At 36.0% G+C, this 20,411-nt stretch overlaps 1 protein-coding gene across 5 annotated transcripts in view; it reads right to left on the bottom strand.

Moving 5' to 3' along the window:
- The window catches only part of hiw (MYC binding protein highwire), a 507,580-nt gene that overhangs the window by 13,589 nt on the left and 473,580 nt on the right, over positions 1–20,411 (bottom strand). For all 5 annotated transcript variants that reach the window (XM_069830497.1, XM_069830498.1, XM_069830496.1 and 2 more), the window contains 11 exons: positions 16,414–16,563; positions 14,665–14,870; positions 14,266–14,371; positions 13,627–13,760; positions 13,216–13,306; positions 12,659–12,773; positions 9,595–9,785; positions 7,616–7,768; positions 5,809–6,087; positions 3,385–3,539; positions 1,823–2,045 (listed from right to left, as the gene is read on the bottom strand). In XM_069830497.1, the coding sequence (XP_069686598.1) occupies positions 1,823–2,045; positions 3,385–3,539; positions 5,809–6,087; positions 7,616–7,768; positions 9,595–9,785; positions 12,659–12,773; positions 13,216–13,306; positions 13,627–13,760; positions 14,266–14,371; positions 14,665–14,870; positions 16,414–16,563 (1,803 nt within the window). The remainder of the gene's footprint in view (positions 1–1,822; positions 2,046–3,384; positions 3,540–5,808; positions 6,088–7,615; positions 7,769–9,594; positions 9,786–12,658; positions 12,774–13,215; positions 13,307–13,626; positions 13,761–14,265; positions 14,372–14,664; positions 14,871–16,413; positions 16,564–20,411) is intronic.

The following is a 20,411-nucleotide window of genomic DNA, read 5'->3' as shown; positions in this document are numbered from 1 at the left end:
ACTCTTGGCAATGAAGACTTTTATAAGACCGATTAGCAAAAATAGAACATTTATTTCATAAAGAACACAATCATACCAATTACACGTAACTAATCTGAATCCCAGATATTATCAGTGGCGGCTGGTGACCAAATTATTCGGCGGGGCACAACTTAAAACATTAATATTGGATTAAATGAACCCATATGTTCCTCACTATACGAATATAGGCTTGACATACTGAATAATTGCTGAAAATTTCAATAGCAAAATGTAAATATAAAGAATATATACACTAACATTTCTATTTATAGATTAAGTCCATTCTTCGATCCTTAGTTCGAACAAATACTTCGATAACTCGCTGGTTGAATTAGGAATCAAATGCACCATTTTACTCTTAATTGAAAGCATTGCTAATGCTGTCAGTCTTTCTTGGCGCGAACTCTGTTGTCGAAATCTAATTGCCTTCCAATTAGTTCACTAACTTTATTCATATTGAAATGATCAAATACACAAGCACTCAACGAACACTAATATAACTAACTTCACACTTAAAATAAAAAAAAAGAGAATTTTTAGTAACACTCAGAATTTGATTATTGCCGCTACAAATACAAACGCAGTAACATGTATTTCGTACAGTTGTCAATGTTGCCAACACTCTTATTAAAAAAAGCAGCCTACCATAATTTTTAATATAGCTAAACTTCTATATTAACATTGTTAAACGGTTTAATTTTAATAGCTAAATTAATCGGAAAAACATAGTAAAGCATTGCCTCTTATAAGAAATACAGCAATTATAGTAACTAATCTAAAAAAAAAACTAGATCTAGTACAGAATAGCTAAGCTGGCAACTCAATTGGTTCTTCGGGCCATGACAGTGTTACCATCATACTTCTATACGTAACGCCTTCCTCATCCACGTTCTAAGTTTTAAAACCATTTGCGCATGTGCACAGGATGGCCACGCGATTGACCAAGCCCTGGCCGATGCTTCCCCTCTCATCTTCTCGATCCCCACATCCATCACCTCACACCGCTCACTTGCACTTGAAACTCTGAGTAGTTGTGCACATGTGCAAAGGATAGACACTAGAACTACGGTGCCCGAGACATGTTTCCACGATTTCACTCGCTTGACCGTACCAGTAGCTGAAGGCATTCACATTTCACAGTATGTTTATACCTGACTGGAAGCTCACTTGCACTTGAAACTCTGAGTAGTTGTGCACATGTGCAAAGGATGGACACTAGAACTACAGTGCCCGAGACATGTTTCCACGATTTCACTCGCTTGACGTACCAGTAGCTGAAGGCATTCACATTTCACAGTATGTTTATACCTGACTGGAAGCATTAAGTTTTGAGCGGATAATTTTAAGCAAAAATTGCTTTAATTTTTTTTTTTTTTTTTGTGGGAAAATAAAACGAATGGAAGGGCACGTGCCCATGTGCCCCTTAACGCGAGCTGCCACTGGATATTATTGACGTGCCTTCTAAATTTTAATACTGAAAATAAATTGCTAGAGCTTCAACAGTGTTAGACTATGGTAGTTTTTCCTATACTATGCTTTAATATGCTAGTAAATCCTCTGAGACGGTAGCTCATAGATTTCTGTCTCCTTTAAAAGTTCCTCGTATTTTCTTCCAGTTAAATTTTGTAACTGTTCCTTATTTGTATTCTGAAAACCAGTCGACTCTATCACGTACATTACATTATGTAGAATGAGTAATCAACAGGAATTCTTGGAATTGGTGCCAATGTATAAAGTTAGAGAAGGCTCTTAAAGAAGTAACAAGCAAATAAGTTGTTGAATACAATATACAAGCTCTTACCGCCGCCATGTCTTTCATAAGCTGAATAATAACTTCTGCTAGCTTGCGGGTGATGCACCCTCGTAGCCACCACCGAGAACCAACAAAGTCACGAGGATGGATAGATGTTGCCAGGGTGACTGTGGTCAAGCCCTTCCCACCTGACGCATCCTTTCCTTTCACTTTCACTTGAACTGTAAGAGCTTTGGCAATGCAGCTCAGGAACACATCCAAGATCCCTATCCTGCAACCACACATATATTCATTAAAACAAAATAAAAATTCTACTACACAAATGAGATCTATTAAACTTTTCATTTTATGTATCTCACAGTCACTAAACAGTTTTGTAGTTCACTTCATATATCTGAAGAAGAAATTATTGCCTTAAAGCAATTTTATCTCCCTCACCCTATCTTTTCCTTCTCCCCAGTTTCTTTCTCTCCTTTAAGTCAAAGAAAAAAAGAGGAAATATTGAATAATTTCGAGGGAAAAATTGTTCCGGAGCCGGGTATCGAACCCGGGACCTTTGGTTTAACGGTGTCGGTTAGAGTTCCCGAGTAGCTCAGTGGTAGAGCGTTGGTACGTTAAACCAAAGGTCCCGGGTTCGATACCCGGCTCCGGAACAATTTTTCCCTCGAAATTATTCAAATCAACTTTACAGGGAGTTATACCTGAAATCTTGATTTGCAGAGGAAATATTGCTAACCATTATTTCGAAAATATCACTCATTTTTTATTTATTTACTGCTTTATAATCTGGCTATTTACAGTCAAAGTCCTCTAATTTTTCCTGAATCCTATTCTCGAGGGAAAAAGATCACAACTTCCTTTTAGTACTATTATATAAGTGATTATGAAATGGACTTACTAATGTGGTAATAGTTAAAATTCTGAAACTAACATTGAAGATATCGACTTCAATGTAGAGTGAAAATACTAACGAAGTGCAAGTGAAAAGATTATCAGTAAGAAAGTTTAAGAGACTTAAAAACACACCTGAAAACCACATTCGTGACGCTTATTTTATTTACTTTCAAAGCACTCTTATTTATGGAATATTACTATGGGGTAACAATGCTTTTATAATTAGGGTACTTTTGTTGCAAAATAGGGCTATAAGAATTATATCAATTGCAATTTATAATGAACATCGTAAATCTTTGTTTATGAAAAACAAAATCATGACTATAAGTAATAAACTTATAAATTCTAGAGCTAATCCTTGCAATAAAATGGTATTTCTGTACAATTGTTTATATTCAATTTCGAACCATAAGGGCGAGCACCTTCAACCGTGCATAACTCATAAACGAAGTGTTTGGGAGTATATGTTCCTTAACAAAAAATGATCCTCTCTACATGGTCTATCATCCCTATCAGTTTGTCGATGAGATCCTGTTACACCCTGTATAAACTACAAACTAAACTATTAACTAATTGCTGTAGAAGTAAAAAAATAACCGAATACTGCAATTTTCTCATTGTTTTAGATGACAACACACTATTGTTGATAGAATAAACTGACCAATTAAGGTCATTTCATACCTTTGTTAGCAAAAGAATTTAACTGAACAACATACCTGTGAATATCAAATCGAGGTTCTGGTTCAGTTGGAGCCTTATTGGCAGCCGATACAATACTGAAATCAGTTGGAGGGAGCTTTTCGACACTCATAACATTGCCCAGTACGGCAGGAGATATCTCAGGTAACATACGTCGCAGCAGAGAAGTCACCTGAAACAAAATGACTTTGAAACAGGTTCACTTGACAGAATTCGTTTCCGAAAGCATCAACTACTGCAGAAATTTACTATGAATCTATTTCTGCCGAAAAGATACAGTAGATGAAATCTTACATCCAGCATGTTGTGCCAATGTGCAAAAACATTTGTGCTTAGGACAGATTTTACATTTTACAATGTATCCGTTATTCTCACAATTGACCTTGATGTGTCCTGCAACACTGTCTGCATAATTTCCTCGCCTAGCACTGTTTACAAAATTATAATAAAACAAGTTTTATAATAGTCTCACACTTAAATACGCAAAATTAATGGTCTTCGACGAACAGCAAAAAGTTGTTGTATTTTACTAAGAAAATTACCACAAAGGAATTACCAATGATAGAATATCTTCGCCCTTCTAAACCATTAATCAACTATTACCTTGATTGAGATACAAGAATAATAGAACATAATCAGACAGAAATATAGTCTGGCTAGATCTGCACAAGGTTGTAACCTATATGAACTTTGACGTCATTACACCCAGTTTTAGATGCCCCTGGAAAGGGAAACCAAAATAAAAGTATTTTCAAAACATATATAGTGTTTACTCTTAATTAAGAATCGTTTAATCTACTTAAGAAACAGCAAAAAAAAAAAGTGTGCAGTCAAAAACATAACTAGAAAGTAAGTACAGCTTGACCAGGTCTATACGAAGTTGTAACCAGATTTAGATGCTTCTGAAAGAGAAACCAAAATAAAAGTACTTTCAAATGATATATAATTTTTACTCTTAATGAAGGATCTTTGCATCTAATTAAGAAATAAGAAAAATGTATGTTTTTCATTCAATATTGTAATATTAGCAATACATTATGCTGATTTATGTATGTGTTACCGTTAAAACCTGAAATCAGTCAAAACCAGTTTCAATTAGTAAAAACTAGTTTTAAAAATGTAGATAGATAGAGAGTTTTCGTAAGATCTAGAATCAATGACAGGTTAGGTTTGGTTTTTTTTTACGTTTTTGGCTTCTTTAGGCTTTTACCAAACAGAAACCTAAACAAAACAAACCTAATGTGTCATTGATTCTAGATCTTACAAAAACTCGTTTTCTATCTACCTATATTTGTTTGAAATAGTTTTTACTAGTTGAAACTGGTTTTGACGGATTTTGGGTTTTAACGGTAACATATATATATAATTTGAACTGGTAATGGAAATTACGGGAAAACGGCTGAACGGATTTTAATAAATGGCCCCTCATTTTGAAGCTTGGAACCCAAAGTTTTTCGGAAAAATAGTAGTTTTCAGTGAAATGTCAATTTTCCTACATAATTTTCCTATTTTCCAAAATCCATCTGTCGTCAGTTTTGAGAACTAGTTAATTGCATTCAGGAGTAGCGAAGCGAGCATCAAGTCAGCCGTGTTGCATTTCAGAATAAAACAAAACACACACTACAGTAAACAATATTACACGAAGGCCATGATCTGCAAGAATGCTGACATATTTAGAGCTCAAATTAAATTCGTTATTAAAAACTTAACTTACCAAAAATAATTTACAGGTTCGATTCTGTGGTGTGTAATTTTCTGAGTACAGCTGTGTATTGGATATTAAAAACTACAAAACTTGAGGTGGTTTGATGACATTATTACTATTAGAAATGAAATATTATTAATGCCATGATGTGACTATTTTTTCATTAATTATACATATTAATGCTATATTGATGATATGAAGTGAAACGTTCTGGGGTTATATAAGTAGATGTAGAGAACAACTTAAATTAGATTTTGATTTCTCTATTTTACTGAGTGGCGGCTATATAGTATATATGTTACTGAAAGCTATAAAACAACTTACATAAGATAATAATATTATTAAAAATCAAATATTTTTATAGTTATTAATCAAGTGGGGTTGGGTCTTTTTCATATATTTAATGGCGGTGTGGTGTAGATATTTATATCCGTGGTTCTCTTCAGTATTGGCTCGAGAGAGAGTATCTTTCATTATTATGGAAGCAAATAACTTTCAGAATGTCTGGTCTTCTTCATTGAAAATAAATCTGAAAAATGTTTATTTGAACGTCTAATGAACTTAGTTTGCAGCATTTGCTGCACAAGCCCTAGTATAATATAAATATAAAAAAGTAAATCTTGTAACAGGCATGAAGATCCGAGCAGAATGTTTTTCCAAAAGCTGTGTAAGGAAGAAGCGTTGTCTTCATCTAATATATTGAACTGGCTCATTCTGTGAACAATGATTTTTCTACCTGTCTCTGGACCCTGGCCGAGCCTGTATGCAGCAGACTTAGCAGATCCCGCAGCAAGCCATACTGGTGAGACAAGTACGCCCTGCCCACACTACTGCCACTGAGTGCCAGCACCATGGACAACATCTCGAAGCAGTACGTGTCCGCAGACTTGGGCGTCTCCGCGCTGCTGGAACTGCCGCCAGATGGGCCTGTCTGTGCAGAGCATAGTAGGGACTCCCATTCCTCACGCACACGGGTTGCCTCCTTCCTGATGGCTTGTACTATGTGCATGCACACCTGCACAACAGGGAACCACATTAATTAATACATCACTTTACTACAAACTGTCAAAACACATTAAAATTCAAGGGAAGTGAGGTGTTGTAGAGGGGGGACAAGTCACGAAGACACAAATTTCCTCAGTGTAATTTTAAGTATATCAAACAATTCAGTTCCTTCACCATGTTGCGAATAACATGGCTGTTCACAGTTTGTCTTCTTAGATTATTATTCAAATGACGTACATAAACGAAATCATTAATTTTTCATCTCCTCTAAAGTTTCAGAAATGTAATATTGACCCTTTTCGTATATAACCGTCGATATTCTTTAATGTTTTGGTTTTGGTGCATATTATTTTCCTTTCATAATACTGCTTACTTACTGGCTTTTAAGCAACCCGAGGTTCATTGCCGCCCTTACATAATCCCGCCATTGGTCCCTATCCTGGCAAGATTAATCCAGTCTCTACCATCATATCCCACCTCCCTCAAATCCATTTTAATATTATCTTCCCATCTACGTCTCGGCCTCCCTAAAGGTCTTTTTCCCTCTGACCTCCCAACTAACACTCTATATGCATTTCTGGATTCGCCCATACGTGCTACATGCCCTGCCCATCTCAAACGTCTGGATTTAATGTTCCTAATTATGTCAGGTGAAGAATATAATGTGTGCAGCTCTGCATTGTGTAACTTTCTCCATTCTCCTGTAACTTCATCCCTCTTAGCCTCAAATATTTTCATAAGCACCTTATTCTCAAACACCCTTAATATCTGTTCCTCTCTCAAAGTGAGAGTCCAAGTTTCACAACCATACAGAACAACTGGTAATATAACTGTTTTATAAATTCTAACTTTCAGATTTTTTGACAGCAGACAAGATGGCAAAAGCTTCTCAACCGAATAATAACACGCATTTCCCATATTTATTCTGTGTTTAATTTCCTCCCGAGTATCATTTATATTTGTTACTGTTGCTCCAAGATATTTGAATTTTTCCACCTCTTCGAAGGATAAATCTCCAATTTTTATAGTTCCATTTCGTACGATATTTTGGTCACGAGACATAATCATATACTTCGTCTTTTCGGGATTTACTTCCAACCCCATTGCTTTACTTGCTTCAAGTAGAATTTCCGTGTTTTCCCTAATTGTTTGTGGATTTTCTCCTAACATATTCACACAACCACATAGACAAGAAGCTGATGTAACCCGTTTAATTCCTCTAATTCCTTTTTCCTTTCATAATGCTTTCATTAATTTTACGCCATACATTTTAATTCATTTTACTCTTTTAAGTAACACTGTTGTTTCTACTAAGGCCTCCTGCTAACAATGTGAAACTCAATGTTAAATACAATAAAAGAAAAACAAATACTGTAAAAGAAACAAAAGTAAATGTAATGTTTCTTCAATTATTTACATTATTTGTTACAAGGAGTTTCAAAATTTGGAACTACCTTAGTCATCAGGTCAGATAGAATATTCCAATTAGTACTCATAAATAGAAAGGTACAACATACAGAAATCTGAAAGCAACCGACCTGTTTCTGGAGATGTGTCAGCTTACTGCGGCTGAAGAGAATGCCAACCATGTGCTCTTTCAAGTCGTTGCTCTCTTCTACTTCTCCCTTGGCCTCCCCTCCACCTCCTTCCGCATCTGGTGTTTGTTCTCCAAGAATTAATTTCCCAAACACCTATGAATAAAGAAATCATGTTTCATTTTACACAACATATACATCAACCAATATCTTCAGTTGTTCAGTGGCTACCGTTTTTGCCACTGGATACAAAGTTCTGGGTTCAAACCTGGCTGGCAACTATGAACTTTTTTGGGCAATAAAAGTTCTTAGCATGGTTTCTTTTAAAACAGAAGGAAAGTTACGAGTCCAATATAATAGACATACTGCTTGTGAAAAGAACTTATCCCTGAACTAGAAGATTCTAAGAGACTGCTCTGATGTCTCCCTTCCCCAGACATCTCCCTTCACTCAAGTAACTTAGTAGACCTTCTACACGTGAGGAACTGAAACAGTCAATATCAGCTGTCATGTGAAACATCCCTAGGAATGTGCTTACTAATGCCGTTTGTAGCATAGAAGAAAGACTATTTCTTCATTTATGTTGAATCTTTCGTACACTACTTTTAACACTTGAATATAAATAATTGATTAAATGGCGATCTTACTCGTATTAATTGTGTAAGCATGTGCGGCTTACAGCTGTTTCGGTGCTTCTTCACACCATCTTCAGAGCCAACTAGATCTCGGCGTCATCTCGAACTTCGCTGCCTGTTGTGTGGGTGCGTTCGATTGTTGAAAAGTGTTGAAATATGGTGTCAAATAGTGTGTGTGTTCTGAAATTGATCTGTGTGTTGAGAATTTGATCAGTGTGTGTTTTAGTGTGTCTGTACAAACAAATAAATACGACCACACAGGCTATACAAACTCACATGCAATAGTTGCGACAGTTTCTACATTGGACAGACAGGCAGATCATTCCAAACTCAACAACACATTAAAGCAATAACCAAAGGACACAATACATTTACATATGCCGAACACATAACTAATTCTAACCACACATACAGTAACATAAATACAGACATGGAAATCCTACACTTACAACCCAAAAACCAAAAACTCAACACACTAGAACAATATGAAGTATACAGACACACTAAAACACACACTGATCAAATTCTCAACACACAGATCAATTTCAGAACACACACACACTATTTGCCACCACATTTCAACACTTTTCAACAATCGAACGCACCCACACAACAGGCAGCGAAGTTCGAGAGGACGCCGAGATCTAGTAGGCTCTGAGGATGGTGTGAAGAAGCACAGAAACAGCTGAAAGCCGCACATGCTTACACAATTAACACGAATAAGATCGCCATTTAATCAATTATTGACTATTTCTTATTGAATAACACGATGGTGATCATATTTAATTTTTTTTGTGTTTTAATAAAATCCTATTTCTTTACGAACAAATTGGTGCTTTTATTTTTGTGGAATCTAAAAATTTGACAAACTTATTACCATTTCAAAGTGGAAACTTACTTTTGAATAACCTTATACATTACGGTATTGTTTCAAATATATACAAGGAATACAGAGTGAATGAGGATCTTTAGATACTTAAAGATGATAACAATGACTGATAGAGCAACAGTGGAATGTCAATAGAGGAAATGGGAGTAATTCAAATAAAAATCTATCGCGAACAAGGGACAAATACGTAGTTTTGTGGGCAGAAGAAACACCTCTTCCATTGCCCATGTCAGAAATCGAACCACAGACCACTTGAATGGGAAGTATACCTATACACTATCCACAAAGCCACGGTAATGGAGGCTGTTCTAATCTACAACATTTAATAACGAACGTCTTTATGAAAAATTACGCAGCATTTTTAAGAACTTCAATAAGCCATAGCCTGAACTGACGATAATAATTTAAATGTATCAGTACTGTCATCAAATAGTTATCTGGTTGTGCATTTAACAGACCTGTGAAGTTATGAGCCTGAAGACTCGTAAAGTCTCCGTCTCACAGTTGCGTTGCTGAATGGTTAATGCACTGTGCTGACGCCCCAGCTTGAGACTCTCGCCTTCCACTTCGCCAAGAACTCGTATCTGGCGAAGCCTCAAGGAATTGTCAGGGCCCTTCAGTTCTAAGCGGACAACTGTGTGACGAGCATCTGAAGAAAAATCAGCAATAACAATAATTTAATAAAGATATACAAACTGACACATAATTTTGTATGACATCCAACAATTCTAGAGACAAACCACCTATCTATCTATCCAGGAAGTATTGCAACTAGTCGTGTGTTCCCCTTCATCGGAAGGGAAGAGAAGCTGTAACACCAAGGAATGTAGACAGCAACCACTGATAAGTGGAAATTTCCTTATACAGGGTGTTTCCGGGCTAGTGTTACAAACTTTCAGGGACGATGGGGAAGGGCACATATATCAATTTGAGATAAGGAACCCTGGTTCGGAAATGACTGAGTCGAAAGTTACAAGCAAAAATAGTTGTGTGGAAATGAAATAATTTTATTCCTCTGTACACCTTATTTATGTGTATTTACCTGCACATCTTACACATACTGTATTCATCTGACGTTGTTTACGTTGTCTACTTACAGTATTCCATTCAGTGCACTGTCTGAGGGGTGGGGACAGGAAACTACACTAAAGCAATGTAGATGGCGTAATGTGTAACGGGCATGGTCGGTCCTGATATGCACGTCTGTAGACAGCATTATACGTGTACAAGCTGCGGCGTCCAGTCGATCAGTCTTAGTAAAATGGAGGAGTACACAAGAGCAGAATATGCAGACATGATTTTCGAATACGGGTGAGCCAATGGAAACAGTAGACAAGCTCACAGATTGTATCCGACCAAGTACCCATAGGAGATATCTGGCTCATATCATCTTTCCACAACTGTTCCAAAGGTTAAGGGAAGGAGGGCACGTGGTGCCAAATTACAATTCCATTTCCACACAACTATTTTTGCTTATAACTTTCGACTCAGTCATTTCCGGACCAGGGTTCCTGATCTCAAATTGATACATGTGCCCTTCCTCATCATCCTTGAAAGTTTGTAACACTAGTCCAGAAACACCCTGTATAAAAAATGGTGGTCACAAATGGGCTCACTCTTAGAAGATATTTAAAAGATTTTTCTAAGTTTATCACATAACTAAGTTATCCTTGACGGTTGTATTGTTTTAATGCTTGCTAATATATAACCTGAAAGGGCATTTCCTGTCATTAATCATGCATGAGCCAAAATTAAATCCAAGTTAAACGACAGCACTACTGATTTTTCATTTCTTTAAGGACTCACCTTATTCACATAGACACAGCTAAAATTTACAGTATCAATGTATATATACGATAGTTTTAAAATGAATGTATTTTTAATATTTTCGTTTAACACATCAATTCAAATTATTTTAATGTTGTTTCGTAACTTCATCAAAATTTACGAGTGTTAATGTGAATATGTATTAGAAGTGTTTCTACAGTGAATTTAATTTAATAATATGTTATGTTTGCTGAAATAAGTCAATAAGAGTTAGGTTTTCTATATTAAATAAGTTTAAAATATTAAGTTATTTACAGGAAAGAATTATTTAGTTGGTTAGGAGAAAGGTGGAAGTGAAGTTGAATGAGAATAATTACTACAACTATGAATAGTTATTAAGTGTAGCTGAGAATAAGAGAAGAGAAATGGGTTAAATATTTATGTTATAAATTAGGAGAGATAAGTGAAAGTGAAAGGACATGAAAGACATAAGTAAGAGCAATTATTTAGGTCACGATACATCAGTGTATAAAGTCTGTAAATAGTGTAAGGAACTGCTGGCCCGAATACAGAAATGTGAAGGGTCAGCTTGACCAAATATGTTGAGAGAAATATATATCACATCATATCATCAAAATTTATTAAAAAAAAAAAAATGTTTGCTTTGTAATACCAGTATGCAGCATTGTGAGTTCTAATCTTAAGTTAGCAAATTGTAAAATCTAAATGAAAAGGTCGCATAATGTCTTATACAAATATGTACCCTGAGACACTGTCATAACTTAAAATTGTCTCATTCTGTTTCTAGTTACTTCATTCGCAAAGATTTCACATTCCAGCTATGAGGCGTGTTCTTAAAGTAAGTTCCAAAAGGGTGTAATAAGTAAACGGGAAGATATTTACAAACCATTTTTGTTGCATTGTATTTCCCACACTTCAATTACTTCTCAACATAATCTCCACCATTATTGAGGCATTTATCGAGTCGTAGCACACGTCTTTTTATCCCCTCATTGTAGAATTCGCCCGCCTGCAATGCGAACCACTCCCGCACTGCTGTTTTCACTTCATCGTCGCCATCAAAACGTTGACTACCGAGGAACTTCTTGAGGTGCAGGAAGAGATGAAAGTCACTTGGAGCCAAATCCGGGCTGTAGGGGGGATGGTCAATTTGTTCATGTCCTCATGAATTTTTTCATCGACAGCACGCACCAAATCATCATTGATCAAAGATGGCTGACCAGTACGCTGCTCGTCATGCACAGAGACGCGGCCCTCGTTGAACTTCCTAACCCATCTCCTGACCATTCCATCACTAATGGCATCATCACCAAACACCTCACAAAGTTGATGATGAATGTCAGCTGGTTTGATGTTTCTCGCATTCAAGAAACAGATAACAGACTGCATCTCACAGTCGGCGGGGTGCTCGATCACTTTAAACATTTCAACTGATCACAACTAACCACACACATGGAATGAAGGTCTGAAACTGCATGCTCAGCTTGCCTGAGGACTGAAGAAGAAAACACGCATGCGCAAAATAACGATTGCAGCAATGCAACGGCTATAATTGAAAGCTGAATTTACTTTAAGAACACGCCTCGTATATTCTCTGTTGGAGTCTAATTTGTAATTTTAAATGTATTTTCCAATATTTCACACATACTACATTACTCAAATAATTCTTGTATAAGTGACATTAGACTACATACCATAACTCTTTAATGAAAATAATGGCTTCCAAGTACTTACCCAAAACTGGGCAACTGACCCAACCAGTGGAACGGTTCTCTACCTCAACCTGGCGCAGTTTATAGAGCTCGTCGCCATTTGGACCCGACTGGAATGTCACACTTGACACTTTGTTCTGTAAACATTAGTAACATTGTTAACTGAAATCGTAATGATATTACAGCTGTGACGAAACGTTAAAACTTGTTAAACTAACAGCTTTTAATTACTGAACCTTAAAATATGAAATATTATAAACGCACTAAAACACAAACATAAGAAGTCCTAAACACCCAACAAAACAACAAGAAGCCACAACAATGTGCAAAATCTCACTAGACTATTTGAAAATGGTGAACACCACCCCGAAACTAGTCAAACAGAAATAGTATTAGTAGCTTCTTAAGTTTCAGTAATTGACACAGTACTGAATACATAATTAAAAGTTGTAAGTTTAACAAGTTTTAACGCTTCTTCATATTTGATAAACAGTGTTAAAGTGTTGTGCAACAAGAATGGATATTACAGCTTTTAAACAATCTTTAAATGTAATTTTTATAATATTAATTTTCACTTACCGCTAAATCCCTACAGTTATCTATATGAATATAAATCATTCGTGGAAATGACTGAGGAGCACACACAATTGTTATTGTTTTTGTCTTGTTTCTGTAACAAAAGAAAACATATGACGGCACTAACCCCTGTAATTATGAGTTATAGGCTACTTATAAGTTACACAATATAACACACATTCATTAAAACTAAACTAAATTAATGTGAGTTTATTGAAATGCAATTTTCTTCTTTTATTACGAAACTTTCAACCACATTATCATATAATAAATGTTTAACTTTATTTTCAACAAATTTGAACTAATAAGTTATGTGACAATGACACAATAATATCTTACAATTCCCAAACAGAACAAAGTTTATGACGTTCTGCTGTACAAAAACTATTTCATATAAATACATTTTAAGTTTACCTGTCTTCATCCCCTGACTCCCAGAATGTTTCAGTCGAGCTGTCGGTAAGACTGCCCACCATGGCTTGTCTACTGGATGCTTTGATTTCTATACTGCCTGTCAGATCCTTCAGCGTTTCAACACAACTCGTTACCTACAAGTTGAGCAATAAATTGTAATTATGGTAATTTGAAATTTTCTTATAATGAATGAACATGAAGAAATAAACAGAACACAGTACAATATTAAATAATTAAATATTGTATGATAAATAAAATGGATAATATAATATAATTTTTTTTTATACTAATGGCAGGTACTTGACTATTCATCATTCACCCATATCAAGCCAGTTGTATACACCAATATATTGACAGAGTCGTTGCCATAGGAGGCTGGTCTATTCTACACCCATGATGAGATGAGATGATGATGAAGATTTGTTGGACTGCTTCGCGGTAAATTTTTAAATAATTTTTCGAGGACTAGAGGAAACATGGAAGGATCAAAATTAATTAATCTTGAAAAATTATCAATATTGTTATTCCTTTTGTTTGTTTGCCAAAGTCCCCCTGAAAGGATAAAAATTTACTGGGATTTACAGTCAATGCCAGTGTACATTTGGACCTCTTCTGCCTATAGTAGGACAAGTTACCAACCTGAGAGTAAGTGGACTGGTGACTCTCATGCATGCTCATGCTGATATCGTCCTGTTCCTCCTCTGAGCGGGACAGAATCTTGCTAATGTTGCTAAACACGTGACTCCTGAAACAAAGCACAGAGCAGTCAATTTCAGAAAGGTTAAAATAAAAATGTTTTTAAATAAAAAAAAAAGCTGATATAACCTCTGCAGTTGCGAGCATCGTTAAATAAACCATAATTTAAATTTGAGTTCTGTCTTATTTGATTTAATTACCACATAAAAATGTTTCTTTTAAAGGATGATAAAATATGTGACTACTAGCCAGTCTATCATCTCGACAAATGACACTTTTAATATTGTCCTTAAACTGTGACCTCTTCACCATGTTGTAAACTGAAAGAAAATTTATGCTCACCTATGCAGAAACATGTGATCAGATTGAGTGAAACGAAGGCCCCAGCATCTGATGGCCATCTGCTGGAGAGCAGAGCCCATGGGAAGCAGAAGCATGAGGTCTGCTATTGTCTGAAGCAAGGTGTGGAATGTGGAGGGAAGAGGGTGCACTGCCTCCCCTGCAATGCTGATGTCGCTCAAGGGATGCTCACACACACCTCGCAAGTCCTGCAGCACAATATCAGACAAAACACTAAGAACAGTTCTACATTCTGTTGACCTGACAACTTATGTTTGTATAGTTTCTAACTGAAATTTTAATGCAATTATTCATCATCGTCATTATCACCACCACAATAATCATCATCATCATCATCATCATCATCATCATCATCAGTAGATTATTATAATCATACTTACAATATATTATTATTATTATTATTATTATTATTATTATTACTATTGTTATTATTACTATTACCGGTATTATTATTATTATTATTATTATTATTATTATTATTACTATTATTATTATTATTATTATTATTATTATTATTATTATTATTATTATTATTATTGTTATCATCATCACTATAATCATATCATTATTATCATAACTATTGCTATTACTGTTTCTGTTATTATTACTGTTATTGTTACTGTTACTACTGTTATCATCATCATCATCATCAGTAGATTATTATAATTATACTTATAATTTATTATTATTATTATTATTATTATTATTATTGTTATTATTATTATTATTATTATTATTGTTATTGTTATCATCACTATAATCATATCATTATTATCATAACTATTGCTATTACTGTTTCTGTTATTACTGTTATTGTTACTGTTAATACTGTTATCATCATCATCATCATCATCATCATCATCATCATCATCATCAGCACCATCACCACATCATCATCATCCTCATCATCATCATCAGTGCTGTCATGGAGGCCATACGGGACCATACATCAAATGAGAACCTACAAGTTTTTTAATTAATCGTATGGGGAAAAGAAAATTTTTGTCTGTATGGGTGTCTAAGTTTTGTACATGAAGATCTGTACAGATCTTAGATCATCTCTTGCTGTTCCTAATGTAATTTGTTTGATGTTCATAAACAAAAATTGTCCACCTCTGCAGCACTGGAATCCAGAATTACGGTATATAAAATAATGGTTGAAAAACAAGAAGTGCTGCAATACACACTCCAAGATTCGAGACAAGTGTGCATCTATGGTGGGGCTACATGGCGTATTCTTTAAATCAAGCTTGTTGTACAATTAAAATGTATAGCTAAACAATTTCCTTACTTCTTTAATATTGAAAAAATCATTAAATTGCAGTCTGGGAGATAGAGAGAGGAGAGTAAAATATATTTCAAGGGAGAAAACAAGGGGTGTGGCATATGGCCAAGAGAAAAATTACCATGACAGCACTGATCATCATCATCATTACTATTATTACTACTACTATTATTATAAGCCAACTTCAAAAAATGTATTTGTGAGATTCAAACTCCAGAAAGCGAAGTCTGGCTTATTGGGGTCCATGTTAAAGAGGTTTCACTGTACCAAATTTTACTTAAGCTACTGTAATTTTCATAAATTTAAAATTATGACGAATACAAGGATTAAGTTTTATGGAAAAAACGAAATAAGAAATGTTCCTTAGAGTTTTGGCTCCTTTTACTGAACAGACATTACATTCCATATTGACATCAAGAAGAGATCTAGGTTTATGATCTACTCACATGTTCATCCTTTTTTTCAGTCTTGTTGTTGTCTTCCTCACCCTCAGTGTCAGGGTCGGGTGGAGCTGGAGTCAGCGCAGCCACAAACCACCACAGAAGGTCGTGGAGACAAGCTGGCTGAGTCACACTTCTCAGAAGCCAATTCAGTGCCTGGCCAGAGAAACAGCTCTTATCATAACTGGGTGACATTTTGTAGAGTAGTAGTTTCATATTCGTTTACTTTCATTGAAAGACTTATTTCCCTGAGAATGAGAATTTTGAAGTAAAATGTATGTGCATGTGAGGCGTGCATATAATGATTGTACATGCCCATGGGTGGGCAACTCGTACTCCCAAGGCGCTAAAAACCTTGGCACAAAAAAAAGGCACACACCGAGGCAGCCACTGCAGTTACAAGCCACCAATCACTGTAGACGCAAGCGAACCAACAACCACTCGTGTTGCAAGGCCCTCGTACGCTGCAGCTAGCACGGAGTTCGTTCTACCTGACTGAGTTTGTTCACAGTTTGAGAGCACGAGTTGCCCACCCATGTATATGCCTATTCATCTCTTCCTTCCAACAATTCCCAGACAGAGACTTCCAGAAATATGTTGTTGTTTTCTAATGCCAGGCGTTTGACAATAAAGTCATTTGACCTCTTGCACTCCAATATTTTTCAAAGATATTGTCATGCTCAGCCACTGAAGCATAGATTTTGAGGTGTTCCGAATTCATTTTATGGTTTGAGTTGCACAATGGGCAGTTAGGAGACTAAATATAAATGTGTATGTAGATGTTATAGTTGTAATGACTAATTATTTTCCCATACTTACTTACTTACTGGCTTTTAAGGAACCTGGAGGTTCATTGCTGCCCTCACATAAGCCCGCCATTGGTCCCTATCCTGAGCAAGATTAATCCAGTCCCTACCATCATATCCCACCTCCCTCAAATTCATTTTAATATTATCTTCCCATCTACGTCTCCGCCTCCCCAAAGGTCTTTTCCCCTCTGGCCTCCCAATTAACACTCTATATGCATTTCTGGATTCGCCCATACGTGCTACATGCTCTGCCCATCTCAAACGTCTGGATTTAATGTTCCTAATTATGTCAGGTGAAGGATACAATGCGTGCAGCTCTGCGTTGTGTAACTTTCTCCATTCTCCTGTAACTTCATCCCTCTTAGCCCCAAATATTTTCCTAAGAACCTTATTCTCAAAAACCCTCAATCTCTGTTCCTCTCTCAAAGTGAGAGTCCAAGTATCACAGCGTACAGAACAAACGGTAATATAACTGTTTTATAAATTCTAACTTTCAGATTTTTTGACAGCAGACTAGATGATAAAAGCTTCTCAACCGAATAATAACAGGCATTTCCCATATTTATTCTGCGTTTAATTTCCTCCCGAATGTCATTTACATTAGTTACTGTTGCTCCAAGATATTTGAATTTTTCCACCTCTTCTTCGTACAATATTCTGATCACGAGACATAATCATATACTTAGTCTTTTCGGGATTTACTTCCAACCCTATCGCTTTCCTTGCTTCAAGTAGAATTTCCGCATTTTCCCTAATCGTTTGTGGATTTTCTCCTAACATATTCACGTCATCCGCATAGACAAGAATCTGATGTAACCCGTTCAATTCCAAACCCTGCCTGTTATCCTGAACTTTCCTAATGGCATATTCTAGAGCGAAGTTAAAAAGTAAAGGTGATAGTGCACCTCCCTGCTTTAGCCCGCAGTGAATTGGAAAAGCATCAGATAGAGACTGGCCTATACGGACTCTGCTGTAAGTTTCACTAAGACACATTTTAATTAATCGAACTAGTTTCTTGGGAATACCAAATTCAATAAGAATATTATATAAAACTTCTCTCTTAACCGAGTCATACGCCTTTTTGAAATCTATGAATAACTGATGTACTGTACCCTTATACTCCCATTTTTTCTCCAATATCTGTCGAATACAAAAAATCTTATCAATAGTCGATCTATTACGCCTGAAACCACACTGATGATCCAATTATTTTCCCATATCAGAATTTATTTTAACGCAATTATAACGAGGCTGATAATATTTTATTAATATGCCGTATATCTAATTTTCATGAATGGCAATGTGAATTTTTCAACTTTTGTATACAGAGCATTTAAAAAAAAGCATTCAATATTTTGAGAGGTGACAATATTCCAACAAAACAAAAACACAAAGTATAGTAAACGTGAGTCCTAAAATGAATACAGAGTGAGTAAGCTAGGGCTAGACTGGCGTCAGCGGAAAGTCGTATGTGTAGTAACTGCTGCACCATCGCAATGATCAGACCTCTTGCTTGCATACGTTTCGTGTTTAGTTACGTAAACACGTTCACACAGTGAGGGTGCAGTTGTATACCGTACATTTAGAGTGCAGTAGTGTGTCCATTATGAAATATAGCCTTCAACAACGAGTGTTTATTTATGTCAACTTTGTGAAATACGAATATTGGAGAACAGTTGTAACAAACTTCCGTGAGTCATTACCTGATTAGCCAGGGCCTTCTAAAGCAATGATTTACAATTTAGTGAAGAAACTTCGTACAACTGGATCAGTATTGATAAGAAACGAGCATACATGTAAGGAGCGTGTTCTCACTGAGGAGATGTTAGATGAAATTGGCCACCGACTAGAGAGAAGTCCTACAACATCATCCTGCCGTGTAGCTCAGCAGGTAGGGGTATCACAGTCTTCAGTGATAAGAGGTAAAGAGGTACGAAACAATTAAAATTAAAACCTTACAAAATTCGTGTAGTGTAGAGGTTAACGGAATCTAATTATCAGAGCAGACTTAGGTTTTCATGTGGTTCCAACAGTTAGTGTATGATGGAGTACTTGACCTCCCCTTAATTTTTTATAGTGACGAAGCATGGTTAAAAGTAAAGTTTACGCGAATAACCCACATTCACTTGAGGAACTCAATATCCGGCACGAAATTCGAGCCATTCTGGAGAACGAACTGCAGCGAGTTGCTGGACACATCTTCAGGAGATGTGCAGCCTGCCAGATATCACAAGGACGTCATTTCGAACAGGAATTGTGAATTTGGTAAGTACATCATTACCAGTGGCGTAGCGTCAATGTAAGCTAAAAAGCTTAGCTTCCCCAGTTAATAATAATTTCATAATAAACCTGCAGTTTATGGAGAAAATTATTTATTAATTTTAATAGAATTTATATTTACGCATTAAATATTGTGATGCGGCAGCTCAGGATGATTTGTGATGCAGCAGTAAACAAGAAGCCTGCACACACCAGCTTCCAAGCAGACTGGTTTCTTCTATGTAATCCACCCCGCAGATTTTCCATCCCTTTCTAACTAAACTACCCTAGTGTCAAGGCACGCAAGAAGCTAGCTTTAACATTTAAAATAAGTAATTTCCGAGTTATCCCTTTTCGTCAGTTGTGTTCAGTTGAAGTGTTAGTGTGCATTGTGGCTGATATAATAAATAATGAGCGAAATAACAGTTCCTGACACTAATTATTTGAATTTTTTTTAGGACAATTGTATTATCAAGACTGACTTACGAACAAAAGTGTGATTTAAAAAACAAATGACCGACTCCCTTGCTGTCAATGATGGACACAACCAAAAGACAAACACATACTTACGTAATGATACTAATGCTGTGATTTCTCTAAGTATGACAGGGAGTGAGCTAATGTTATACGTATACGTGTCTATTTGTTAGAGATATGTGTAAACCGTGAAATCATATTTTACTACGTATCATTTGAGGTCATGCCTTATTGGTGTTACTTACGATGTTCCAAGCAATCTGCGACTGCTGACTTGAAACTGACTACTATTTATTTTAAGACTGTATCTTTGTAATACGTTTTCTCATATTGCATGAAAGACAACTTGAGTTAGCGTCCCCTGCTCAAAATTTCATGCTACGCCACTGATCATTACATAATACTAACTGCAAAAGCACAGAGCAAATCCTCTGCAAATGGTAGCATCATTACGTATGA

The sequence above is a fragment of the Periplaneta americana genome, chromosome 7, assembly GCF_040183065.1.
Source record: "Periplaneta americana isolate PAMFEO1 chromosome 7, P.americana_PAMFEO1_priV1, whole genome shotgun sequence".
In the NCBI taxonomy this organism is placed as follows: Eukaryota; Metazoa; Arthropoda; class Insecta; order Blattodea; family Blattidae; genus Periplaneta; species Periplaneta americana.
This window is presented reverse-complemented; position numbering and strand designations above follow the sequence as displayed.